The sequence below is a fragment of the Choloepus didactylus genome, chromosome 21 (assembly GCF_015220235.1).
Source record: "Choloepus didactylus isolate mChoDid1 chromosome 21, mChoDid1.pri, whole genome shotgun sequence".
In the NCBI taxonomy this organism is placed as follows: domain Eukaryota; kingdom Metazoa; phylum Chordata; class Mammalia; order Pilosa; family Megalonychidae; genus Choloepus; species Choloepus didactylus.
Window position 1 is genome coordinate 19,257,275 of NC_051327.1, and position 26,572 is coordinate 19,283,846.

Consider the following 26,572-nt stretch of genomic DNA (forward strand, 5'->3'; position numbering starts at 1 on the left):
AGCGGCGGCGCCGGGCCGGGCAGAGCCAGAGCAGCGGCACCGGAGGGGCACGACGGCCGGCTCGGATTCCGGGGTCGCCGTGGGGCCGCTGCCGCAGCCGGGCGAAGGTGGCAGAGTGGCGAGAGGACCGGAGACGGCTGGGAAGAGAGCAGCAGCAGTGGGGGCCAGGCGGCGGTCCCGGGGAGTGGAGGCCGCGGCCTGGCGGGCTGCGCCCCGTCTGCGTTCCCAGCGCCTCTCTCCTGCTCTCGACTTGAAGTTTGGGGCAAGGGGTTTGCAGCGCCCCTCGCCGCGCACAGCCTGTGCCCCAGCGGCCACCCCGTGGCTTGGGACAGCCGGGGCTCCGGGCTCTCCCGGCCTGCCCCGCGCCTCTCTCTCGCTCCGGTCCCCGGAGCCCCGTCGATAGCTCCCGAAGCCCCAGCCTCGCCAGGGTGGCTGGACGGAGTTTGAGTTGGGAAGTTTAGGAGAAGTGCTCTCCGCTCCCGGGACTGAGTTTTTCTAGGGGTGTGTGGGGGCGTCTCTACCCATCTTTGCCGGGCCGGGGGAGCTGAGAAAGCTTGGCGACTTGGTGAGATGCGTGGGAATAGCATAGTGTCCGCGGTGATAGCTCAGGCAGCGCGCCCGCAGTCCTGGCGATTAGAGGGCGCCTAAGCGCCCCCCACAACCTCGGGCTCTGGGCGGCTGGTACCTGTGTCCCCCTTCCCACCCACGAATGAGTTTCGTACTCTTCCTTCCCAAGTAATCCTAGGGGCCATGGCTGCTGAGCCTTGGGTTCTGTTGATTTCTGAGGAGCTGGGGGTTCATTTTCTCCCTGGGTGTGGGGTGATGGGTGTCTCTGGAAAAGTGAACTTCTGCCTTGATCGCTGTGCACCGACCACGCTCACCAGAATCCCAGCCAAGTGGCCACCGAAGGAGGGCATCCTGCACGCTGCCCATGGTCCCCATCCCCTCCCCTCCCCCGCTGCTCACACCACCACCCGGGGGGGCCCGAAGTGCCAACTCCCTGCTGGAGGCCCGCCTTGCCCTTTGCACCCTGAGGTGTGAGATGGGGTTGGAGACTGGACATTTTGCACCCAGTTCCTGATCCTCCCAAGGGCCACAGACTCATTTGGGGCGATAGTGCCAGTCAGGGTGAGACATCCCACCCGTTGACACGGTGGGGCAGGGCCTCATGACGTCACTTTTACGGCAGGTGAGATACCTAAAGGGCATGTGGTGGGAGGGAGGACAGCCGGCAGTCTTTTAAAGATGGTGTTTAGGGAGGTGCTCTGTCAGGTCAGGAACAAGATACATCAAGGATGTGGAAAAGCAGGGAGACCTGCTCTTTTTCTTAGATGACCCCATGGGCCAGGACAGCCTGCTGAGGTGGCCAGGACTTCCTACGCACACACTTCACTCCCAGGCCTGAGGAGGAAGAGGTTCATTTGTGAGCTGGGGTATGGGGGAAGCCGGTGGTGTATGCTGTGTGGTAGCTGGGACTCCCAGACACCTTCTCAAGGGTCACGTTGGGGATGGGATGCAGAGAGCCAATGGGCACTGGGAGCCCGGGCATCAGGACCAGCAGGCAGGCGGTGCCCAGGGCCTGCTCCGGGTGCTCCCCGTCAGCCAAAGCCCCACCAGGTGCAGGAGAGGAGATGGAGAGAGGAGATGGAGAGGAGAGGAGAGGAGAGGAGATGCTCAGAGGGTGATGCAGCCACAGTCGCCACCATGTGGCACTGGCCAGTGAGAGGCCGCTATGCAATGGAATCAAAAGTGGCCACCAAAGAAGACAATGTCCAAGGCCTGAGCTCCAGTGTGGCCAAGGGCCGGAGTATAAGCACCATGTAGGAAGGTGCAGAGACACAGAAGACCTCGTGTCTGCACACCCGTGCTCCCCACCCCAGCTTTGGCACTGCCTCACCAGCGGTATGTCCACGGGGCCCGCGCCTGCTCTGCTCCTGGCCTGGGAGCCTTACCCACCCCAGGCTTGATTTGAACTTGCTCCTCCCTGATCCCCATCAACTAAGGCATGTTGCTGCACCCCAGTCCTTACAAAGTCACAGGGGCTGTCAGTGCAGTTCCAGACAACCTTGCGGTTTTGAACCCCCAGGTGCTGGGTGAAGATAAAGGGGGAAGCAGTAGGGGCCTGACCGCCTGGGTCTGGGTGAGCCGAGTGGCAGAGTGTGTTGGTAATCAACGCTCGGTGAGCCACGTGACCTTATTTAGCCTGCTGGGTACCAGGAAAAGCCTGGAGTCAAACCACTGGCCTAATCTGTTACCCTAGCAACGCAGCCCCAGGTCCCACCCAGACCAGACTTCTCTTAGCCTGTTGCCTTGGTAACTTGAGTTTCTACAGAGGGGCAGGAACTCAGCTCTGCCTGGTAAAAGCCCCTCTCCCAGCCCGAGTGGCCTCTTTTTCCACCCCTAGGCCAGGTGCTGGGCAGCCCCAGCGTGGGACCTCCACATTTGATGTCCATTACCTGGGGCAGAACTATGAGGAGGGGACGGGGTACTTGGGCTGGGCCGTTCCCAGCCCCCCCCCCCCCCCCATCCTGAGCTCCTACCCCCGGGGGGAGACATGGGGACAGAGCCAGACACCAGGCGGCCTCCACCTGCAGCCCTACCCTCTCCGTGGCTCCTGGGCCTGGCCTGGCAGGCACCAACATGCAGAGTGGCGCCCCTCGGAGGGGTCCGGGGCTGCTCTCAGTTCCTCACCCACAGGCTGGGCCCAAGCCCGAGGCTGGCTGGCTGTGAGCACAGTCACAGCTCTGGCCAGGCCATGTCAAGGACTTGGTCCGAAGCCTGTGAGCGCCCGGGGGAGTCACTGTAGCCTCGTGGGGTGTACACACAGTGGGGTTCAGATTTGCCACCACTGAGCAAGGCAGTGCAGGGACGCCCTTGGGCGCAGGGCAGGACGCACACAGCCTAGTCAGGCAGACATTTTCGGTTACACCAGGGTGTTTTCCTTTCTTTGCCAGGAGCCCAGAGAGGAGGCCCGACAGAGGCCCAGGCAGGCGCTGCAGTGCTGGTCTGGCCTGTGCCCCGGGAACTGATTTTCCTGCTCTGGGGTCTGAGGCTGAGCCCACCTGACCCCCCACAGCTGGTGTCCACGCTGGAAGGAGGGGCGGGGGCGGGGGGAAGGACAGCGGGGAGGCCCTCGGCCCAGGTCCAGGGCAGTCAGGGGACCCCCGGGGAAAGAACAGAAGCATACAGGAAAAGGCACTTCCCTCCTGGGGAGGGGGGCTGGGAAATGAAAGGCTCCTCCTCCTAGTGCACCCCAACAGATTTCAGCTCCCCTCCCCTCCCCAGCTGTAAACAGAAAGAGAGGGAAAGAGGAATAGATGGGGAGAAGGGGACTCTTTCAAAATAGGAAAGATCCTGGGAACAAAGAAGGGTAGTCCGCCCTGGGAGGTCCCACCAGGAAGTGGAAGGTGAGTAGAGGCTGGGAAAACAGGACAAGTGGAGGGCACTGTTCTTTGAAAAGAGGGGGAGTGGGGGGGTGGTGGTGGCAGCCAAGGCTGGCAGGGAATTTAAATTGCAGCAGCCAGAGGTATTTCCAGAATTCCCAAGGTCAAAGAAACTGATAACTGAATCCCCACATCTTCTGTAAGGGGTTATTGGGTGGAAAGACCCAGAGAAACCCGAAGAATGAACAGCTAAAAGGCAACCGTGCAAAGGGAAGGAATTTCTCCTGGTCTTGGGGCTACAAGGTGGGGCCTGAGGGTCCTGGGCTTCCCCTCGGCCTGTTGGGTGTTTGCCCCCAAGCAGCCTGCCTTGTCGCCACACAAACAGATCAGACACCATGGCTGTTGACACCACACCCTCAGATGGAAACAGCTCAGGCTAAGTGCCTATCCCATCTCCAGTTGGCACCATCCTGGTGCCCACCTCTTACCCCGGCAGGAACTGCCCCCACCCACCACACAGAGACCTCACCGCAGCCCCTTGCAAATTTTGCCCCCTCCCACCTCCTTCCCCCTCGCTAATGTGGTGAGTCCCATCCTTGGCCGAAAGTAGCACTGCCACCAACCCAGGAAGTCCCTACTGATGGAGCCAAGTCATGGACACGGACGTGTGACCACTCAAGCTGGCATAAAACAAGACCACAAGAGCCATTTTCTTTTTCTTTCAAATGCAGTTCTTTTCCAACATTGCCTGCAATGAGCTTTGGTGCAGAGATTTGGGGGTGGGGGAGGCACGTGGAAAAAAGAAAGGGAAAAAAAAAACAGCCAATTGCAAAAAGCCTTTCCCTGGAAAAGCCCAGTCCCTGGGGTGGTGAGGACACGGCTGCCCTCCCCTGCCCACTGCTCAGGCTTTGGCGGTAGAGGCACAGATGGGAACTCGTCCCATTCCCCGGTAAAAGTGCTGCCTGGGAGAGGGAGGATGGCTGTAGTTTATATACATGTGTCCACGTGTGTACATGTATGTATATAATAGGCTATATTAGAAAATTCTCTCTATATAAATATAAAATACTGGTATCCAAACATGACACCAATGACTAACTAAAGTGCTTGATGGGAGCTGGGCATGGATATATGTGGGTAAAACTAGTCATCCCAGGCGGCCAGGATGAGGGAGGGGCCTCCTGGTCAGGTGGGAGGTGGGCCCTGGGGCTGGCAGGTCACTCTCCCGACACCCCGCCTCCCCTCCGGCCTGTGCCTTGGAGGCAGCTCCCACGGGGAGGCCAGTCCGGAAGGTGAGCTGGTGGCAGGGGCTCACAGCCACCTCTGCCCACCAGCTCAGGGGCGAGGGGAGCGTGCTGGGTATGCTGAGGGCAGGAAAGGAGGAGGAGGATTCTTTCCATCATCATTAATAATGTGAAAAAACAAACACCACCACTCCTCTAGCCCGGGCCCTCCTTCACTCCTCAGCCTCCTGCTGAGCCAGGGCTGGAGGAGGGAGGAGGGAGGAGGGAGGAGGGAGGAAGGCTTTGGGGCGGCTGACCCTGGAAGCCCCCGCTTTTTCTGCAAGCCCCAAGCAAAGCATTAGCACCTCCACCATCCCCGTGACTCCTACTCTGCAAAAGAAGGCTCGGACCCTCAGAAATTCTTACAGGCAAGTGGTCACCAGAGCTGTGGAGAGCAGAGGGGCCCCCAAGAGCAGGGCAAGCCCCCCCACCTAGGACACAGTGCTACAAGAATGGGTTGGTGGTTGGAGGTTTGGAGGCAAAGGGGCTCGGTGAGGATCCAGTCTGAAAAGAAACGACAGAAAAAAATATCAGCGTGGGGGAGAAAAGCTAGAAGCCAAGGAAGAAATGCGGTTCAGGATTCCTTTCTCCCTCAGAATTACTCTGCTAGGGCAAGTGGGAAAGTGAGGGGGAGAGAGGCAACGCAGGGGCAAGAGGGGCTGGGAGATGGCAGGGCCAAGACCAGCTGAGGCCCGAGAACCAGCCCGCTGTGCCCTGGAGGAAGAGACATGAGTTCCACCCACTTCTCCCTCTTCTAGAAGGATTCTGCCCCCACCCACCCTGGCGTGGCCCCAAGGCCCCTCCTCACCATGAAGGGGTTGGTGGCGCTCCCGGAGGGCTGGCCTGGTGGCCTCTGCCCCAGCCTGGCTGATCCTAAGTCCCCAAAGGAAGAGCCTGGAAAGCAAGAGTAATAACCCAGTGGCGGGAGGCTGCCCCTCGGCTGGCGCCCACCGACCCCGCCCCACCCTTGTAGCACGGGCACAGGCTACACCCCAAGGCTGGCAGCCCGAGGCAGCCGAGCCCAAGCGCAGAGGCAGGTCTGTCGCTTCCTGCCCTGCCACTGGTGAAAAAGCAGGAGGAGCTCAGAAGTCGGCCTCCCTAGAGGGACGCACATTGAGGCCCTGGGGTGGGGGGTGGGGTGAGAAAGGAGGTGTGATCCGACCCCCTTACCGTTCTGCTGCTGGGCCATCGAGGTCTGCGCAGGGAACAGAGGGGGTGGGAAGCTGCTGGCAAAGCCCCCCGTGGGGTGCACGGTCTGGGGGAAGCCAGGCCCCGCACTGCTCATCCCAAAGCCAGGCCCTGTGGAGTGACAGACATGAGGCTCGGGTGGACTTCTGGAAGGCAGGCTGGGAAAGTTTTTCCTAAATCTGTTGGAAAATGGGATATAATTTTTCCCTAACAAGAGGTACCCAGGGGAAGTCTCCTGAATTGGTCATGGAACTCCTTAGCTTCTCATACAACCTCCCAAAGCTGCCCCTCGCAGCCCACGGGGGCTGGGGGCATGGAGAGGGAAGCAGGTGGGAGCCCCGGCACGGCACAGAACTGGGTCTAGCTTTCTGCTACCTGTAAAAGCGCACAAACTTAAGCAAACTACTGACCCTCTCTTGCCTCAGTTCTCTCATCTGTAAAATGGGTAAAGCCCCTACCTCAGGGCTGTTGTGGAAAGTAAACAGTGAGTGGAAAGCCCTCAGCACGCTGTGTGGCGGTGGGTCAGCTCTGGGAGCTGTTTTTATTCTCTCTTGCTGGCCTCAAGGTTCGGGAGAGTCAAAAGGCAGCCAGGAGGCACAAGTTCAAGGAGAAAAGAGCAGAAGCTGGGGAGGGGCACACTGGGAGGGGAACACAGGACTGACCGATGAGGGCAGGGAACAGGGTTGTGGTTTCAGGAGGCTGAAGCTTGGGACACAGAAGGGGAGGGGCTGGCCCCCCAGAGGGACACTGCTGAGAGTGGCAGGAGGGAGAATCATTGTTGCTACCAGTCAGCACTAAAAGCTAAGGAGCAGTCTGGTTTTTTCCTAATTCTAGCGTTCTGGAAATTAAACCAGATCTGGCCGGGCTGGTGCAGCACTGGCAGGAAGGAGATGTGCAGAAGGACCGTGCTGGGTTAAGGCTGCCCCACGTCTCCTGCCACCCCCCAAACCCTGATGGTGAGAGATGTGGGGAGAAGAGAGAGCTACAGGGGAATCTGCAACCTGGAGAGTCTAAAAGGCCAGGGCCAGGGCCAGGGGACAGTCTGGAAGGCTTACCTGTGGCCAAGCCGTTGGGCTGGAAGGGGTTGGTGGAAGGCAGCTGGGGGTGAGCAGCCGGGGCCGTGAAAGGGTTGGTGAAGGCTGATCAGGGTGGAATGGGATTGAGGTGGGAGAACGACATCATTATTTTTTTCCTCTCATTTGAATACTGTGGTAACTGAGCATGTGTCTAAATCTCGTGCATCCCACTCCACTCCCCTCCCTGTCCAGAGTTCCCAATTTCCTCTTGGCCTTGGATCCCCTCCCAGGGTCTCCACAGGCAGAACTCACCTCCAAAGGTAAGTCCTGTGCTGCCACTGCCACCAGTGGTGGCTGACTGGAAAGTGGGGACCTGGCCAGCCACCCCAAAGATGCTGCAAAATGGGGAGAGAAGTCAGCAGGTAAGGCCTCTGTGATCACCCCCATCCTCCCGAGCAAGGAAAAGATGGGGGAGCAAGGAGAGGCAGACAGGACAGAAGCTGAGCAGCTCGGGAAAGTCAAGGCCAGGGTTCTCAGTCAGCTCTCCTGCCTAAGGCAGCCCCCCAAGGTCTGGACCCACCTGCTAGGGAGAGCTCCAGCCGCAGCCCTGGGTCCCGGGGTGCTGCCCACATCCGTGAGGCTGGGTGGCTGGCCGGCAGGTGCAAGGGGAGGGGCACCACCTGGTGGCACCTGGCTGCTCCCTGGGCGAGCACAGGAGATAACAAGGTGGCACTCAGGATGAGGCAGGATGGAAGGGGCAAAAGAGATGGAGGGGGTGCCGGGGAGAAGTGGAGTGGTGCATGGCGGTAACGTGGCTCCCACGGGCCAGCCCGTTTTCCCATGGCCCCCCCACGCCACCCCCCGCCAGTTCAGGAGGGCTTTTCTCCCACTGGGAATTCTAGGCTCAGGCTTTCTCAATCTCCTGAGGGCTCAAAGCTACCACATCCGAAAGGAAAGCAGTTCTTCCTTGTGTCAAGTCACCTTTCCTGCTCTAGTTGGGCTTACATTTCCCATTTTTTCTAAGAGATGGAAAAACCTGCCCTTTCCCCAAGCCAGCATTTCCATTTACTGATAAATGTATGAGGGGGGTAGAGATGGGGAGAGGAGTTGTGAGGGACAGAAAATGGGGGACACTCCGGAGGCTCCCATGGACTGTGGAGGTACTGCCGGAACTGGGAAGCAAACACCTTCAGCCGCCAGCACCCTTCCCACTGCTGCCAGCGCTGGCTCCACCGGGGAGCCCACCCTGACACCATGAGTGTAATCAGGGCTTGAGCCCACTGCTTGTTGGGTCAGGCCCCTGTGAAGTCTCACACAACGGCCTGAGGAGCAAGAGTCTGGGGAGTCCGAGCACTTCTGTCTCATGGGAAGAGGCCCAAGTTCCTGTTATCTTAAGAGTCTCTCTGTGCATCAAAGTCCCATCTGTATAATGGGGTCCTGCCCACCATTCTAGGCTGCTGGGAGGATAAAATATGCCCTCAAATGGGAAAAGCCTTTATTGGATGAGTGTTGGTAGGCTCACTGTCACTGAAGTACAACACACTTTGCAAAGTGCCTGTCTCATGAGGGTGCTCACTGATTGAGCCAAGACCCTCCCCTGAATCGTCAGCTCTGGCCTCTGCACATCCCCTCCCCTCTCCTTGAGCAAGAGGCCCCAGCCATGGCCTTGGCCTGCTAACCCTCCTTGCTCTTTAGATCGACCAGTGGGCCTTCCCTGACCCACCAAGCTGCACCTGATCCCTGCTTTTCCTCTCATGCTCAACGTATTTGTAGTGATACATTTTTGTTTATTTATTTCTGAATATTGACTGTGTCCTCACTAGAGAAATTCCACTGTTAGGACTTTTCTTACAGACATAACTTGCAAATGTGCAAAACATAATACATAACAGGGTTATTTACTGCAGTGCTGTTTAATAGCAAAAGAATGGAAACATCCTAAACATCCATCAACAGGAGACTGATTAAATATATTATGATGTATACTTATGATGGAATATTATGCAACTATAAAAAAGAATGAAAAAGATCTTGATGTACTCCTAAGAAAAAGATCTAAGAGTACTGTTCAGTAAAAGGAAAAAAAGCAAGGCACAGAACAGTATGTCTATTATGCCATGAAATACATTTAAAAAAAAATAGGAAAACAAGAAAATAAAAAATGGGCCAGTGAAGGCCACAGGTTCGCCTTCATAAGAGGCATGGTGTGGAGGGAAGGGGAGATGACCAGACTAGCCTAGGTATGGCTTAGGAAACAATTTGTAGGATGAGAAGCTTTAAGCTTATTTGTAGAGAAGGGGATCCACCAGCACGGGTATAGAGAGAGGGGGTGAAATTCAGATAAGAGCTGATGGAATGAAACCCCGCAGGAAGTGGGAAAGGATGAGATGGTCAGCAGTGGTGAGGGGGTGACCCTCACAAGGGAAGATACTTTTTTTCTCAGAGACAAGAGGAAGAAAAAGGGAAAGGAAAAGAGAAAGAGACATGAGACAAGGAAGGAGAGGGCAAAGCCAGGCTGCTTCTCAAATCTCCCTTGCTCTCCTGCTTCTCAAATCACAGCTGGGTTTCCTGTCAGTCCAGTTTTGGGCTTTTTTCTGACTCCCACAGAACTGTGATGTGCACCCCTATATGCGTCCCTTTCTAAAGGCCTGGGCTGTACTTGGCCCCCAAACTGTTAGAGGGGTTTCTTCCATGTGCTAGGCCCTGAGCCTGAGCCACCACAATGGGGGCTCAGGGCAAAGCAGAGGGTACAGGCGGAGGGGACAGCGCCAGCTGCAGCCAGGCCTCTTGCTCAGCTGCTGAGGCTGCTTTGGCGTCAGCACTTCGAGACAGTTCACAACACTGTGAACCTAACAGACAGCGCTGGATTATATACCTGAATGTGGCTAAAAGGGAAAATTTTAGGTTGTATATATATATTACTAGAATAAAAATCAAACAAAAAAAAATCCATGGGACTGTACAACACAAACTGAGAACCCTAAGGTAAACCATGGACTACAGTTAAAAGGATGATTATAAAAATGTACATTCATCAACTCTAATAAATGTACCACACTAAGGCAAGGGCATAATAATAGGGTGGGATATGGGAACACTGTATTTATACATGATTTTTCTGTAAACCCACAACCTCTCTAATTAAAAGAAAAAAAAAAAAAAAAAAAGGAAAGAGGAAAGGAGGAGACAGTTCTCTCCCTGCTCTCTCTGGCCCAAGCAGAGCTCTGGCTCTGAGCCCCGTGCCCTGCCGGGCTCCCAGGGTCTTGCTGGGGCTTGGAGAAGCCTACAGGGCGGTGGTGGATCTCCCACTGACTCTCCAGGCCTTCCCCCGGCCTGGCTGACTCGGAGAATCTGGAATTTCCCAGCAGACACAGCTCGCTGCCCTCGAGTAGGCCAGACTCTTCCTTGCTGCGCTGGGCCTGCGCGCTCAAGGAGCTCCCCCAGCCAGGCCCAGGGCCTGAGCCCCAGCCGGCTGCAGGGCTGCTGTGTGCCTCTGCGGCCACGAGAGGGCAGGGCCGGCTGGAGCCAGGCGGGGTGGCATCCTGCACCGGCAGCACATTCTAAGAAAGGGGGCGGCGGCCACTAGGAGCACCGCGCTGTTGTTTGCTTCTTACGTATTTCCAGAGCCTCACTCTGCGCTGCTAGATTTGTACCCATACCTTAGAGCAGTTTCAGGGGAACCTGCAGTTTTTGAAACTTCCCCTCTCCGTACTCCCCCTCAGAAATATATAAATAAAACCAGGCTTGTCAGAAGAGACCCACCTCTCACCAAAACTCCCTTCCTACTTCAGAGCCAACAGTTCTCGGTGTCACACTCACAGAAATGCCCTCACAATCCTGGTGTGGTGGAAACCAAATGGGATCTGCTGCTTGTCAGCCATGTGACTTTGGCCAAATCCCTGGCCAAGCGGAGCCAGTTTCCTCAGCTGCCGAGTGGAGCTCTTGCCTTCCTCATGGAGACATGGGAGGCCGCCGGGGACATGGCAGAGCCTCCTCGATGTTGTTGGGCTGTGGGTCTGCCTTCTCTCTGTGCCCTCACTTAGGCTCTGGCCTGGAAAGCTCTGTCTTCAAGGCAGTCGGCTATACAGTGAACGCATTTCCTAAGGGACTGATTTATAACAACCCTGTATAGACTGTTTTGTTTAGCACTCCCAGTTCCAGAACACACCCCTCTTGCTAAACTGGACATTCCTATACTAATTTATACACCTACCAAAAGCATACCAAAGGGCCCATTTCCCTGCCCAACACTTGCCATTATCCATCGTTAACATTTTTGTCAATATAATGTATAAAATTGTTATCCTGATTGGCATTTTCCATAATTGGTTAGGGTGAGCATGTTTTCATATTTTTCTGGATATTACCTGCTTGTATCTTCATCTATCATTCTATTGTTTTCTTATTTATAGGAGTTTTAAAGACTACATTATGAATATTAACTTCTCGCCTGTCTTCCATGCTGTCAGCATCTTCTCTTTATCTGTTTCATGCCTTGAAGTTTTGTTTAGGATGCTATCTTTCATAATATAGAATGTGACCTATCCAATTTCTTTATGTTTGAATTAATGCACATTTTGTTTTCTAGAGTATGGTCAAATTATATAAGGGTTATATGTTTAGAAATAATATTTATTCTATCTTTTGGGTACAAAGTTCTACTTATATTTCTTAGGTCAAACTTGCTGCACTGTTACTCAAATCATCTACTTTATTATTTACTGATCTGCTCGATCTATTTTGTGAAAGTGTTACAGTCTCCCACTCTGTGCCTTTACTTATTAGATTCTCATTGTGTCCATTAATTTTTGCTTTCTGAATCTCAAGGTTATGCTTTAAGTTCATGATTGTGAGAACTTCTTTGTGAATTTTAAGTTTTATCAAACTAAAATGTCTCTTCTTGTCCCACTCAAAGAAAACAGAAATGAAAACAAAAGCAACCAGCAAGTTCACAGTGGGCAGAGTTGAGAGTCAAGAAGCCTGGGCTCTAAACTGTAGTCTATCCATACAACGGAATATTATGCAGCTGTGAAAAGAAATGAACTTCTGATAAATGCTACAACTTGGATGAGCCTTGAAGACTTCATGTTGAGTGAAATAAGCCAGACACAAAAAGACAAAAACTGTAGAATCTTACGGATACAAAATACAGTAAGAAAACTCACAGTTAGAAACTAGAATACAGGTTACCAGGGGCTGAGGAGGAGGTAGGGAAATGGGAAGTTAATGCTTAATTGGTACAGAATTTCTGTTTGGGGTGATGGAAAAGGTTTGGTAATGGATGATGATGATGGTAGCACAATATTATGAATGTAATTAACACTACTGAATTATATATTTAATGTGGTTAAAAAGGGAAATTTTCTGTTGTATATCTGTTACCAAAATAAAATAAAAATAAAAGAAGCCTGCTTGCCCAGCCCTGTCACTCTGAGGGCTGTGTGATGAGGTAAGGTGCTTAACTGTCTCATCTGTCAAATGGCTAAACTCTAAGGTTCCTTCCAGACTGTAACTTTCTATAGTCAGAGGACATGAGACAGGCTTCTACCCTTGAGTAGGCCATGGAGTAGGAAGGAAAACTTACCAAAGCTGTAGCTTCCAGTTAGCATCCGACTGGCTGGCAGGGAGGGGGCAGAAGGGAAAGGACAGGTGGGGAAGGGAGAAAGAGAGTGTAAGCTGTCAGTCCATCACTGGCTTTCCCCAGACACCCTGTCTTCACAGCTCTAAGCTGCCCTCCCAGCCTTCAGGATGGCCACAGGAAGTAAGAACTTGATGTCTGGGAGTTAGGGAAAAATGGAATGCTTTAAGACAGATTTCATGGACTCTTTCAATTGCTAAACACCACCACAGAGAATTCACAGCTTTTTGCTCTTAGAGGGATGTGTGGACTCTGGGGACTACCTTGAACTTTGACTCAATTCCTTGTCTCCTTCAGGCAGTACACTAACACAGACCATCAGAGCACATCAGAGAAAAGGTCATGCCCATTCTCAACTGTTCTAGTACTCAGGTCTTTCATACTTTCCAATCAGAAATTCCCTACTGTATAAACTGCACAGCTCCTCTATAATTGCAGCCATTTTCTTTACATGAAAAAATAGAGTAATAGAGCCCCTTCCTCCTGACAAGAATGTCTGTCAAGATCCTCTCATCCTTTCTTGAGTTTCTTCTCTTTGTCCTTTGTCCCCTTTACACAGTCTGTTGAGTTAGTACGGACGTGAATGAAGGGTGACACATGGATGTGGAAAACTGGCTGCAACTGGAGAGAGAAGGGAAGCACTGGAGCAGAGTTTACCTGTGGCCGCTGGCTGGACCTGGAATGGGGCTTGGCCACCTGGAGGAAGGCCTCCAAATGCAGAAGAGCTGCCAAAGGCATCAAAGTTGGCAAAGCCTCCATGGGAAGGTGTCTGGCCTACAGATAGAGAGAATAAAGAAGTCATATAAATCAAATGTATATCTAAATAATATAAATTTCTAATTCCAAAGGCCACAGGCAACTCTCTTGGGTGACATCTGCCTGTCCACACAGTCCTCTTCAGGGGAGAGGGCAGGAGCGGCCAGACAAAGCTGGGGGGAAAGGGGCATCTCAGAGGCCTCCAAGTTCATGCTCCATCATCCTTAATTGATGAGGAATTAACATTTTTACAGGGCCTAGTATGGGGCGGAATCACGTAGGAAAAAAAACTGTGTGGGGAGAAGGTGGTTGAAAAGGAAAAAGGGAAACCAGACACTGCTTTCCTACCCTCCACTGGCTAAGGTGCTCTTTGGGAAGAGGTCGGGGGAAACAGAACACAAGACAACTCTCCTCCCAATTGTCATACCAAGAAAAAGCAATAAAAAGGCCTCTTCCTATGTTCTACAATAAATGTTCTGGGAGATTCCAACGACAGTGTTTTACAGCTCAACTCCCCAACACAATCCCTGCTGGACTTATCTGACCCCCAGCCCTCTCAGCCTTGATGCTCTGGGGTTACCAACATGTTCATTCGCATGAAGACATCTAGAGCCATGTGAAACTTGTCACCCCGAGGAAGTGAATCCCTGTGTTCTGGGAACATATGCTGTGGGAAGTTTGTCATTCCAAGTCCCACTTACCCCCAAAGGCTGGGAATGCAGCAAAAGCTGGTGCCACCTGGGGAGCAGCAAAAGGGTCTCCGCCGATGTCCGCCAGCAGGTCAGTGCTGGCTTTCTTGACAGAGGACTGGGGAGGCGGCTGGGAGCCCCGGGGCTGGGATATCCGGGCCTGGGACTGACTGACAGACTTGGAGGAGAAGGAATTACATACAGTACTTGGAACCCCAGAAATGATCCAGGCCCCTCCCTCGCTCCCCAGACTGCCCCAAGATAGGCAAGTGGATGGAGAAGAGAGCAAGAAACTGCCCTCAGCTGAGAGGTTCCCAGGCAGGATTCGCCTTAGCCCCTCTCGTACCTAATTCCTCTGATTTCTCGGTACATCAGCTCCCAGAAGCACACATTTTGGAGTATATTAGTCAAGGTACTCCTAAGATATATAGGAATATTGCCAACCAGTTTCCCTCATCTGTTACCTCCCCATCTTTCCCAGGTATTTGAAGCAGTGTCCTACCCTGATATCCTTTCTGGGTTTCCTTAGAGGGATGGTCAGTAGGTTTGGAGTGGATAATGACCTCCCTAAATTCCACTTCCTGTTGGGTTCTTTCTTCCAAAAAGGTAGGAGTGCAGAGGTGCCAGATGCAAGATACAGGTAACAGCAGGACTGAGAACCAAGTCACAGCTCTTACACTGCTCTCTAGTTGTTCAGAGGATTGGATTTAGGAAACTGACACCCATCTCCCAAATCCCAACATCAACTTAAAGGACAGACCTGATATTTACCTGACTAGAGGAGGAGGCAGCAGCTGACAGAGATGGCAAAGGATCACCTAGAAGTGTCCGCAGGGGCTTCCCTTCTGGCACGGAGCCCTGGATAGCGGTAGAGGCACTGCCTTTGGTGTAAGTGGTTCCCTTGACTTGGTCTGGGGGGACATACCTTTGAGAAAGAACAGTTAGGCTATAAGGAGAGGGGTAAAACCTTGGACCATCTGTGGCTTAGGTGCTTCAGAAAACAGAGGCCACAGCAAAGTCTATTCTAATCTTTTCTCTACTAATTCCCTTTTTTTGAATTAAATGGGATTTAGCAACTTAGCTAAGTTCTGCACATCCTGAGCTTCCTCTTTGCCATCACCAATGCACATGTCTACTGCAGGCATGTTTGGTTTGCTCTGGCTGGCTTGTGCCTATTTTCTCCTTCTCTTTGCCTCCTCCTCTTTTTGATACCTCAAACCATCTGGGTTTCAAGTTTCGACACCATGCAATAATGCTGAAGGACAAGCAACCCTACTTTCCAAACTTCCTAGTCTAGGTCTCCCTTTTTGTTTCTTCAGATTCCTCCTTCTCAGTCTCCCAGAAAAGGTTTCTGCCACCTCATCCTGTAAGTGCTCACAATCTGAACTTCTGTCCTGTCAGCTCCTGCTACTTCTGAAAAATCCCCTTCCACCACAGTTTATGTGATGCCTATTCTGGAATCTTCTTTATCCTGAGGACACCCCTAGCAGGGACTCCCATACACTATTATACCCACATCAATGTGCTTCTCTTGCATTCCCTTCTCCATCCTATAGTTACCCCTCAACTTGCACAAAGCCCAGAGATCAAACAATAGAAGTGATGCTAGGGGAGAGAGAAGGCAAGGGAGAATGCAGATGCTGTTTTCTTCATCAGGAAAACAGAATTAAGACATATAAATCATGAATTAAATTACGGGTTAAAAACATAAAGCTATAATGGAGTTGAGAAGTCACTCTGGTGGACATTCTTACACACTATATAGATAAGCCTATTTAGGTTTTAATCTATTGGTATAGCTAGAAGCAAATACCTGAAACTTTCAAACTCCAACCAGTAGCCTTGACTCTTGTAGACGATTGTATAAAAATGTAGCTTACAATGGGTGACAGTGTGTGAAAACCTTGTGGATCATACTTCCTTTATTCAGTATATGGATGGATGAGTAGAAAAATGGGGACAAAAACTAAATGAAAAATAGGGTGGATGGGGGGATGATTTGGGTGTTCTTTTTTTACTTTTATTTTTTATTCTTATTCTTTCTGGTATAAGGAAAATGTTCAAAAATAGGTTGGGGTGATGAATGCATAACTATATGATGGTGCTGTGAACAGTTAATCGTATACCGTAGATGACTGTATGGTATGTGAATATATCTCAATAAAACTGAATTTAATAACAAAACAAAACAAAACAAAACATAAAGCTATAGAAAGTGTGCTTCCCAACATCTCTACCCATATAAGAGATCAGCTGAGCCATAAAAACTACAATGTACTCCCACAGGCTTACCTCACCCCTAGAGAGGGGACAGCAAGTTACAGAGTCAGTGACTAAGAACAAGTTGTCCTTTCAAGTAGACTTATTATTTTGAAGTCAGACAGAATTTAGCTCTAACTTAATCTGAGTGGAACAGACTTAAACAAAGTCTAGCCTTTGAGAAAACCCCAAATTCAACTCTGGAAACTGGACTGTCAGATGAAGCATATCTTTGACAATGGCTCCACAGAAATCTCTCTTCTTCTCCTCACCATCTCTTCTTCTCATATTTTTCCTGGAGAAACTCCTTCACCTTCTGAGGATCCCTGGAATCTGGTACTAAAGAGGTCCGAGCATCAAAAAGACCCAGCCAAATCTTCCTGCAAACCTAAAGGAATGGAGTCAGGTGACACAGGAGTTGGAAAAGAAGGCACGCAATGGGGAAGACACCACTTCAACGTATTCATCAGTAACTGTTTATCGAGCAGGGACAGTGCTAGGACTGGGTATAGTGACAGGGCAGACATGCCCCCTGCCCTCACAGAGCTTTTAGTGTAATGGGAGGTCACAATTTTCAGAGCTGGGGCTTCCGGGACATCCTCCAGAGACCCCTGTTTGTACCCTCCAAGTAAATCAATGACCTGTAAGCTAGAGGTACTGCTAACACCAAGGCTGGCAACCTACAACCAGCTGATTTAGCTGGGAAGGGGTTTAACTTTCAAGTAAATGACATGGACTTCAACCAGGGTTGCCCAGGCTCAAGTCAAGAGAGCTGGCTCCATGGAGATCTCACTCAGAGGGGGCAGCCCAGTCAACTCTGAGTGCTCGACCAACAGGAATCTCCAACCATTTCCCCCCTAGAGTGCCCAGGTGCCTAGGCAAGATACCTAGACAAACCCCACTTTGAAAATCTAAGAGTCCATAATATACAAATATCCATAAGACAAGAATTCTTACGTACTAAAAAAATAAAAGAAACTTGACCTAAAAGAAAACTGTAGGGTTTTTCTATAATCTTGAGGCAAAGCTCTGCCAGCAAATTCCACAACCACAGCCTTCTAACTGGTCCACCTTTGGTGGCTCACCTCATTTCCACGAGATTGGAGGAATACGACTTCAGGCTCAGTGAAAGTTGTCATGGAGATGGACTTGACACGATGAGGGGGGTTCAGGCCTCTCCTGTGGGAGAGAGGCAGAAAGAACCAGAAGTTAGCACTGCAGGTCTGCTTACAGGAGAAGCAAGAGGGAGAAAGGATAAAACAATAGCACACAAATTCAGCTCAGAGAGACGCCCCTTCCTGAAGCTACTTCCTATTTCAAGGAAAGAAGGGAGACAAGAGGCAGGGAAGAAATCCTCAGGAACACACTGTGACCTGGGCCTTTCTGGAGAGGGCGGGCAGAGCCTGCCCACCCAGAATCCTTCACCTTGGCTCAGACCCTGACAGTTTCAGTGTTCAGCATGCACACCACTGGATACTTCAGGGAACTCAGACATGCAGCCCCTTCCCAGTTCCTGTTTTATCACTGTTTTGAACTTACAGAGCTTCCCCAAGGTCTCAGAACCAACAAAAACACCAAGCCACCAAGAACGAGGGAATGCAAAAATAAAGGCTCAAAACTATTCCTGACAACACTAACAAAGATAGGATCTGGTGACACCAGAGTCTCTAGGCTGGCTGCCCCTCCTCTTGTCTACACAGTGGTGGGGGGTGGAGAGGATCTCTCTTTCAGGAAGAGATCTCTGGGGAAAGAAATGTTCCAGACTTTCTTATTTCTAGATCTTTCAATGAAGCAGGAAAAAGTGAAGTTCAACCCTCAGATGTGAGATTGGTACATGCCAGGAACATATGTCACATAGTGACGCTTTTGTGCCTGCTCTGTACAATCTGTTAGCTCCCTGAGAGTCCTCTTCTGCCCACAGAAACCCTGTGGCGATTAAGGCAGAAAATATTCCCTTGCGCCTACCCCTCTGGTCTCCTGAGTGTTCTAACAGGGGACACTTGGGGCCGAACCAGGCAGTCCCACAGGTTCTCCTTTCCCTACACTGCAAGTTTTACTCTGATCTAGACCTACTGCCCTCATTGGGTTTAAATAAAACTGATCAACCCCCCTGGGACCTAGGAGCGGAGGAGGACGACAGGAACTCAGAAAGACAGTCTCAACTGATAAGGCCTCTTTAGACTTTCACTCTCCTGGGGAAAAAAAATGGGCAAATCAAGAGGTTAAAATAAAAGTAACTCTAGAATAGTGCCCCGGCTGGTGTCATCGGGAAAGCAAAGGGAGAAGCAAATCAAGTAGACATCCTAAAAATCCTAAAAATTCATCAAGAAGGTGGGGAAAGCACACACTTAGGCTTAGAGGCACACACCCAGGAGAAAGGTGCTCCTGCCAAGTCTGCGAGAACAACAGCATATTTATTAGTGTAAGTGGTGGCTGTGGGGGCGGGTGGGGGAACAGATGACACGGTACAGAGCGAACGGTGAAGGGCTGCTCTTGGGGATGATAAATTACTGACTGTGGAATTCTAACAAAGGACCGGACACTGGAGGCTATAACCAAGAGTGTTTTTCAGCAATTCTGCTGCTACATGTTCAAGTAAAGGGTCTCCAAATACCCCTTTCAAGGACAAGCAACATCAAAGAGGACTGATGCCTCAAGGAAAGAGCATGGAAAACCAAAAGGAAGGTTCTCTTACTACACATCAAACAAGAGCTCTTTGCCTTCCTAAAGTCTAGCCAGAGCCCACCTCTCTATCTCTCTATCTCTATGACCCCACCAACAAATATTCATTTACCAAAATACAAGGCACTGTGGTAGGCACTCTGGGGGATACAGAAACAACAGGGCCAGACCCCTGAGCACCAGGAGCTCACAGGGAAGGCCCAGAAGCCTGGGCAAAGGGCACTTCTCAACGTGGCAGGTGCGTTCAGTCAAGTTCGGGCAGCTCAGGGAGTCTGCGACTCCAGGATGGGGGGAGGGAAGAGAAAACGGTCACAAGAAAAGTAAAACGTGTTGTTTACACTACAAAAACAGATTCCAAGCCTATCACAAAGAGGTCACTGACATTTCCTGAAAGGACAACCGGAACTGTTGGCAAAGTACAACGTAGCAGGGCGGTGAGCCTCCTTGTGGGGGAGGGAGAGGGTGGCCACCCAGGCCTCCACGAACAGGGGCTGCTGAGAACAGCACAACTTCCTCCGGCAGAGCTGGCACTGGAGGTTTTTTTGCGGGGAGGGTGGGGTGAGAGGAAAGGCAGGGAAAATAAGAAGGGATCTAGATGCCTTGGGCCAAATGAGTCTGATGGAACAGGATGTTTCCACAGCACAGTACAAAAAGCACTGCTCTGACCTTGATATCTGTGGACTGGATTATGTATAACCAGAGCCACGGTTTGGGGGCAGGGAAAATTCTCCACGAGGCAACCCTCTGCAGCCCAGGAGGATGGCCTTGTTACATGGCCTATGAGTCAGAGTGTTTGTGTCTGAATCATAGAAATCACTGCAGGCTGAGAGAATTCAATTTAGAAACAAGAGCCCCTCTCCTCCCAGTAGCCGCAATCGAATCATCTAGGTGTGCTATGTTTCACTGGACACGTACCAGGCCATGCAATGGGCCAGATGTGAGCCACTGGCTTGGAATGAACAAACCCAACTTACTCTCCAAGCCCACTCAGTCTCCCCTCCGTTAACTGTCAGATTCTTCCTGAAAGAAGTGAGAACTAGAAGGAGATACTACTCTTCCAGTTATCACAGTAAATCCATTTTGTTATTTCCAACCAGGAGGTGGTGGGGAAATAGATATACTTATTTTTCCAGAGTAGGGCAAGCTTTTCTAATGCACAGAAAGTAAGCTGGTCAGAATGAAGTCACGTTTCCCCAGTCCTACCTCTTGATCTACTCGAGTTTCTTTTTCACATGGCACTTAAATGGCCTTTGCAGTGCTCTGAATCACTCAAAATGAAGCCACTTGTAGATCCTAAAGTCTGCCCAATTCTTCCTCTTCCCCTCTTTCTCCTCTCCCCTTTGATTCTATTAAACATACAACTGTTTTCACAAATACCCCACCTTTTGTTATTCTGTGGTCATCACCCTCAAGCTGGCCTGGATTTTGCTTCTATCTTGCTCCATAAAAGCGTCAAACCTGCTCAGCTGCTCAAAAAAGGTTTTGCCAGGTCAACAATGGAAAAAGCCAGTTCCACCCAACACCCCAGTTCTTTCATCTGTGCCAAATTTGGACCTAGGTATTCTTGGCCTCTAAATATTCAAGTTCAGATTCATATACCCTAGATTGTTTCTTTGCTCCTGGGATGCCTCGTCTCTGTCTCTAAGCAGGCTATAGATAAAATCAGCTTAGCTTGTATCTTGACCTTAACCATCACCAAGAAGAGTCCAAGGCCCCCTTTTACTTTGCTCCAGGGTCAATTTCACTAATTTTAGGAAACCTCTTTCTAATCCAAATTCTCCTGCTGCAACCTCTTTCCTTTAGTTCGTCCCCAGTCTGTGCACTCTAAATCCATCTCCCAGCCAGTGGAGTCCTGATAACATTACCACTTGCCATCCTCTTCAGGCTCGATTTACACCCCTCCCTCCTCCTTTGGTAATCTGTTCCAACCTTCTGGACTTTTCAAGTTGTCTAGGTACCCCTTAAGAGAAAGTGCCTAAATCTGTAATTTAGTGAGACTCTGTTCACCTCGGCCTTGTAGCACAAATAGGAAAGGCGAGGTGGGAGGGGATGGGGGGACGGGACTAAAATAGGGGCCAGGTACATCTGTACCTCTCCAACCCAGACAGATGGAAAAGTACTGAATTATTGAACTACTTACTGCACTTTCCCTTCTATGGAGATAAAAGTGCCTCAGCTAGGAACAACTAAGTGAGCAAGACAGGGAAACTAAGGCATGAGGAGGGTGAGAGCTTGTCACAAAAGCAACAGCTGTCAAACGCATCTCTTGATACCGGGTCCAGAGCTCCTTCTACCTTGATTTGGACTCTTCGTTATCAGAGTCAGGTTGTGGGAGGTAGAAAAGACTACTGAGCCTTGAGGGCAATGGCGTAACGGACAGCCCACAACAGCAAGATCCGGGGAGCATGGTGCACACTTGGCTGAAAAAATTGAGCATCAAAGGACAGTGTCCATCCCTGAGGTCAATGTGATCTCAGGCCTGAAGAAGAGTGGTTTATCCACAGAGAGATCTAGGCAAACCAGAACAAGAAAGAACATGTGAAGCAATGCTGAGAAAATAGATTCTCTTTAGCAATAAGTTTTACCTCATTCTAAGCTTCAAGTAACAGACTCACCTTCTAATAGAAGAGTCAGAAGTATAACTAAACAAGCAAGCGTATGTATATGTTGGGAAAATAAAAAGGATTCATATCCAGGTTAAGGAAAGTAGGAATTGGAAGAAAACCAAATGAGTAAAACTAGGTCAAACTGGGGACCTACAATTGTGGTAGCATGTCTGTAAATTTAGAAAATGGCAGAGACTAGCAGCCTCTCTCTCAGGCCCTCACACCAACGCTGTGGGTTTTTGCTACAGCTGAGAAAATTCTTCTAATTAAAACAAAAAGAAGAGCAAGAATGAGCGCACACATTCAGGGATGAAGGAACAGTCACACCCACCCACCAATTTTTAAATCTGAATTTTCCTTCAGATCTTGGGAAATTCAAATTCAAATTTTGCCACATCAGCCAGTCTAGCCACCTGGGAACCCTGGCAGTTCTGCTCCCTGTCCCCAGAGGACTCCATACCCCCTAAAGTAGACATAATTGTGACATACTCAGACAGAAAACTGGCTTTTAAAATACAGCCAACTCTGCCGTCTCCTTTTTCTGGCTACAGTGCTAAGTATGGTTCTTCAATATTTTTCCCCTCTTCATTTTAACAAAGAATATTTCCTGTGTTTTCGCCATATTTCAGTGGGAGTTGCCATCACTCTCTAGCCAATACTTCACAGCACTTATCATTACCTGAAATTATATATTTAATGATTTATATATTGTCCATGGCTTCCAAGAGGATGTAAGCTAGAAGAACTTTGCCAATTTTGTTCACTACCTTAGTATCTCCAGTGCCTAAAAAAGCGGCTGAGGCTTGAGAGGCATGCAATATTTGCTGACTGCCTGAATGAACAGGCAGGCTGTTGGACTAGCTCAATTTTCACTTTCTGTGACCACAAAATCCTCATCTATGGCAATCATGCCTGCGGATGTCAGATGCTAGCTGGTCCCCTGCGTGCCACCCTGGAGCCATGCCCCTGCACTGCCCGCTGCACTGTGGTGCTCTGTCACTTTGCCGCGAGCAACCAGCAGCTCCTGCCTCGCACAGTCTACCCATGGCTCACATGTCAGCTCCCAGCTCTTCCTGCAGCACATGAAAGGGACAGAAGTCATATTTTGTTAAGACCCCTTTAGAAGGTTCATCTGCCTTGCCTGAGTTCATGCTAATTAGAACTCCAATTAGCAAATAAGAGGTACCCTCAAAACCCAAGCCAGGCATACCCAGTCATTGCCAGGGAAACCACAGCTTTCAGTTAGACTCGCTTCTGATATCTTTCTCCTTATCTCCACATGCCTTCAGTTCAGCTTCATTTGTTGACCCAGCCTCTTGGTTCTTTACTCTACTTCTCATTTCCTGTTAACAAAGGGTTGGTTTTAGCTTCTCACTTACCAACTACCAAAATATGTTCCCCTAGTCTACTACCCCAAGAAGCATTACCTGTGGGGAGTATGTGGGAGTTCTCTGTATTATTTTGATATTATTACTTTCAAATTTTAATATTATTATTTATTTTCCAACTGTCCTTTAAGTTTATAAGTATTTCAAAATAGAAAGTTAAAAAAGAAAGAGAGAAAGAAGACACTCACTTCCTAAGTAATGCTCATAATACTCTACCAAAATACTGAACAAAAATTCCTTCCTAGAATCTTTGGAAACTAGAAAAGGGCTGGTATAGTCCTCCTACTTGGTCCCATGGGACTTAAGTTTCCACGAAGCTAGACCCTCAGCTTAAGGTACAGACAAGCTAGTAGGAGTCAGGCCTCTTTAGGGGCACTTTCCTATTGAACTAACTCAATCCTTGGGTCAAAACACAACCATGCATATGCCCTGAGTGCAGGTGTTGGAGTCTGATTAAGGAGATCAACAACAGTGACCACAGGGAGCAAGTAGTAAGTTTCTGCAAACTGTGCACCGACATTTGAGGCATTCACTTTTCCAGTAAAGGAAACCAGGTTTTTAGTGTGTCCCAGATCCCTTGGTCCTCCTTCTGCCCTTATTAAGGGATATTTGTTATGGAAAGGAAATGTTATTTATGGGGTACTTTAGAACAAGAGCTATAAAATAATGACTGATGTCAGCACTTCTCATTTATTCAGCATTTATCTTTCATGCCATCACAGCTAACCGTTGGAATGCACACTGTTTTCTGACATTCCTTCCTAGGACCCAGACTCTGATATACCATCAGTTTTATCCCCCTGCTTCTCTTCTGGATTTTATAATCAGATTTTCCTTTTTATAACATGATCTTCAGGAATCTGCTCTTTCCCTTCCTATCTTACACTATAAATACTCCTAAATTTTGCTCCTTTTTCTCCTGAGAATATTTGCCCCAGTCCTCCAGTCTCTATCCTCTTGATTCACCTGAATTTCTGTCTCAAATATTCCTGCTTTGGTTCTAAATTAACCTCCCAAGACTTAGACTTAGACCAAAGTCAAGTCCATCCTCACAACACACAAGTGAGGGTGATCAGAACAGGGAGCGGAGTTTGCCAAAGGAGGTAAAAACCGAGTAGAGAAATCATCCTAAACCCTATCTTAGGACACCTGGATCCTATTTCTGGCCTGCTATGATATGATCATAACTAATATCAAACAACAAATGTTCAGAACAGCAACCCCCCCCCCCCCTCAGATGGCATGGAATAAGTTACTAAACCTCTCTTAGCTTCTGTTCTCCCATCTGTCATGCAAAGAGAACAATACTGCCTCCTCCTTATCTCCTAAAGGTGTAAGGAGAGAAGAAACAAGGAAAGCTTCACCTGATTAAAAACAGAACTCTGTATTAAAATAATACTAAAAAAAATAATCTAAATAAATCCTCTGATAAATTTAGATCCAGAGATCCAGGTCTGGTATCAGACGGTACAGGACCACCGCCAAGTGGAGAAGTGAGGAGTTTAAAACAAACACCCCACTCCACCCCCAATCTGGAACGAGTTCTCTAGGTGCTTCCACGAGGACCCAGCCACAGCAACTAGGAGCTTAAAAGGAAATTATGATACTTAAAGGATGGCTCATTCAGATCTCCCAGCCTTTGGAAAAGCTAAGCTCTCTACCAGGGAAAAGCATCTCTTCCACTTCCTAAGAAGTCTACCCTCTGGGTAGCATTCCAAAGCCCTGCAAGATTAGATCTGCCCCCAAACATTGGAACACGATGGCTCCTTAGCCGCCACTATCTCTCTGCTGTCAGCCTGGGTTAAATTACCTCTTTTAAACTGGTTTCATCTCACACTCCAGGGATGGGCATAAGCCAGGAGGCAGATAGGTACTGAATGCCCTCAGCTTGCGCCCAGCTTGCCCTACCGCTCTCCTTTTTACCCTCCACTTAGAGGAAGCTCCCTTTAAATGTGTATGTCATTCCTTGGCTCTTTAAAAACCTCCCCGCCCCCCCTAGTTCCTTTCAATTCTCCCCACTTTAGACCCACTTTCAGTTCGCCTCGCTTACGGACTTTCTCCGTTACTCTCCGGGTTCCCTTCCTTTCCAGCGGCGCCCGGGAACCCGACTCTAACCTCCTCCGCTCCGTCCCTCTCCCCGGCCCTCCCAGGACACCTCTGCAGCAGGCGACCCTCTCCCGTCCCCTGGCCACGCTCGCCGTCCGGCGCCCCTCAGAGCTTGGGCTTCCCGCCCGGCCCGGGTCCCTGGGGCCCCCACGCCGTCTCGCCGGCCCACTCACAGGAGGCCGGAGCAGGTGGTGCAGACGAAGCTGCCCACGGTGATGTCCACGTAGGTGACTCCGCGCTGGGCGCACTCGAAGCAGTGGCGGTTCCCGGCCTGGCTGCAGCCGCCCAGCTCTCGCACTCGGCGACACCACACCTCCGAGGCCGCCTCCGCCTCCGCCTTGCCCCCGCCAACCCCGCCGCCCGGGCCGGGGCCCTTCTTCGCCGCCATCACCATCGCCGCCCACTCGCTCGAACCTCCTCCCGGCAATTCAACAATCACCCCTTCAACCGCTGTCGCCTTCCCGCCTCCTCTGCCGCCTCCGCACGCCCCGCGCAGCTGACAGAAGCTCGCAAGGCGGCGGCGTCCGCGCGAGACTCCTCACCTCCCCACCTCCCTATCCTGCACGCTGATTGGCTAGTCTCCTCCCACCTCCTCACGCCGATTGGCTCGGCACTGAACGGCTGGGCTGCGGAAGCCGTGGACGCCACGCCCCACTCTCTTAAGGCCTCAGGCCTCTCCCATTGGCCGGAGGAGAGGCGGGCGGGGAGAACAGAGAGTGTCCGCTCTTTGTCTCCTCCCCCTCTCGCCACCACTATCTCTGTAGCCCGCCTCCCAGCTTCGATTGGTGAGTCCTCTCGCAATTCTCTCCGACGCTAACTCTGATTGGCTGGCAAGGCTGCAAAGTTAGCGGGCGAGAAAGAGTAGGTGTCTCGCGCGTGCGCTGTTCTCGTCTTCATGACAGATGACTTTAATTCCCGCCAAACTTCAAATGCCAACTCTCAGTCAGACTGCGGAGAGGTGTGCAGGGCAGAAGAGAAGTGCCTCTGTGAAGGGCTGAGGGAGAGGAAAGACGGGAGTTCTCAGGAAAAGAAAGTACTTTCTAAATGATATTTCTCTATGCCATAGGTATAATCCCCATTTCACAGAGGAAAAAGCAGTCTTAGGAGAAACAACATGCTGTATAGCACACGTTGTGGTTCGGCCAGGATTCTAATCCGGGTGTTTTAACGTTAGAAACACTTCACCACCACATTATTCATGGAATAGTACTTGATTATTCATTTGACTTACTGAGCGTCTATTATGTTTCAGGCACCGTTCTGGACGTTGACCCTGAGAATCAGCAATGAACAGAACAAACAGAAGTTCCTATCCTCCTGGAGCTCGCATTCTAGTGGGGAGAGGCAGACAATAAAACAAAAAATCGTCAGTGAATGATAAGTTTTATGCCAAGAATTGCAGTAATGTATTGTAAAAGAGAGAGACATTTGGGGTGGTTCAGACTGGGTTGGTCAGGAAAACTATTTGGTTTAAGCTGAGACCTGAATAACAAAAAGGAATCAGCCATGAGAACACCTTGAGGAGGAGAATCCCACGCAGAGGGAAAAGCCAGTGTAAGGACCCGAAAGCAGGAAGAA

At 50.4% G+C, this 26,572-nt stretch overlaps 1 protein-coding gene across 3 annotated transcripts; it reads right to left on the bottom strand.

The window, feature by feature from the left end:
• Window positions 1–4,091: 4,091 nt before the first annotated feature.
• On the bottom strand, window positions 4,092–25,502 carry AGFG2 (ArfGAP with FG repeats 2). 3 transcript variants are annotated; one of them, XM_037814689.1, is made up of 13 exons: window positions 25,168–25,499; window positions 17,298–17,391; window positions 16,485–16,600; window positions 14,725–14,878; window positions 13,966–14,131; window positions 13,166–13,282; window positions 12,455–12,487; window positions 7,451–7,571; window positions 7,183–7,265; window positions 6,910–6,993; window positions 5,837–5,965; window positions 5,475–5,560; window positions 4,092–5,170 (listed from the first exon to the last, which is right to left on the bottom strand). In XM_037814689.1, the coding sequence occupies exons 1-13, from the start codon at window positions 25,386–25,388 to the stop codon at window positions 5,111–5,113; spliced, it is 1,464 nt and encodes a 487-aa protein (XP_037670617.1). In that variant the 5' UTR covers window positions 25,389–25,499; the 3' UTR covers window positions 4,092–5,110. The 3 variants fall into 3 exon arrangements, with proteins under 3 accessions (XP_037670617.1, XP_037670618.1, XP_037670619.1); XM_037814690.1 differs by lacking the exon at window positions 12,455–12,487 and having other exon boundaries at window positions 25,168–25,501; XM_037814691.1 differs by lacking the exons at window positions 6,910–6,993; window positions 7,183–7,265; window positions 7,451–7,571 and having other exon boundaries at window positions 25,168–25,502.
• Window positions 25,503–26,572: the final 1,070 nt, after the last annotated feature.

What these genes read in the sequence shown, in the direction of transcription:
- AGFG2 (XM_037814689.1), bottom strand. Translation starts at nt 25,388, where the DNA reads ATGGTGATGGCGGCGAAGAAGGGCCCCGGCCCGGGCGGCGGGGTTGGC. An exon ending in AACTGGAAGCTACAGCTTTG is followed by an intron (nt 7,572 to 12,454) that starts GTAAGTTTTCCT and finishes GTGCTCGCCCAG; the next exon opens with GGAGCAGCCAGGTGCCACCA. An exon ending in GCCCAACGGCTTGGCCACAG is followed by an intron (nt 5,966 to 6,909) that starts GTAAGCCTTCCA and finishes GTCACTCCACAG; the next exon opens with GGCCTGGCTTTGGGATGAGC.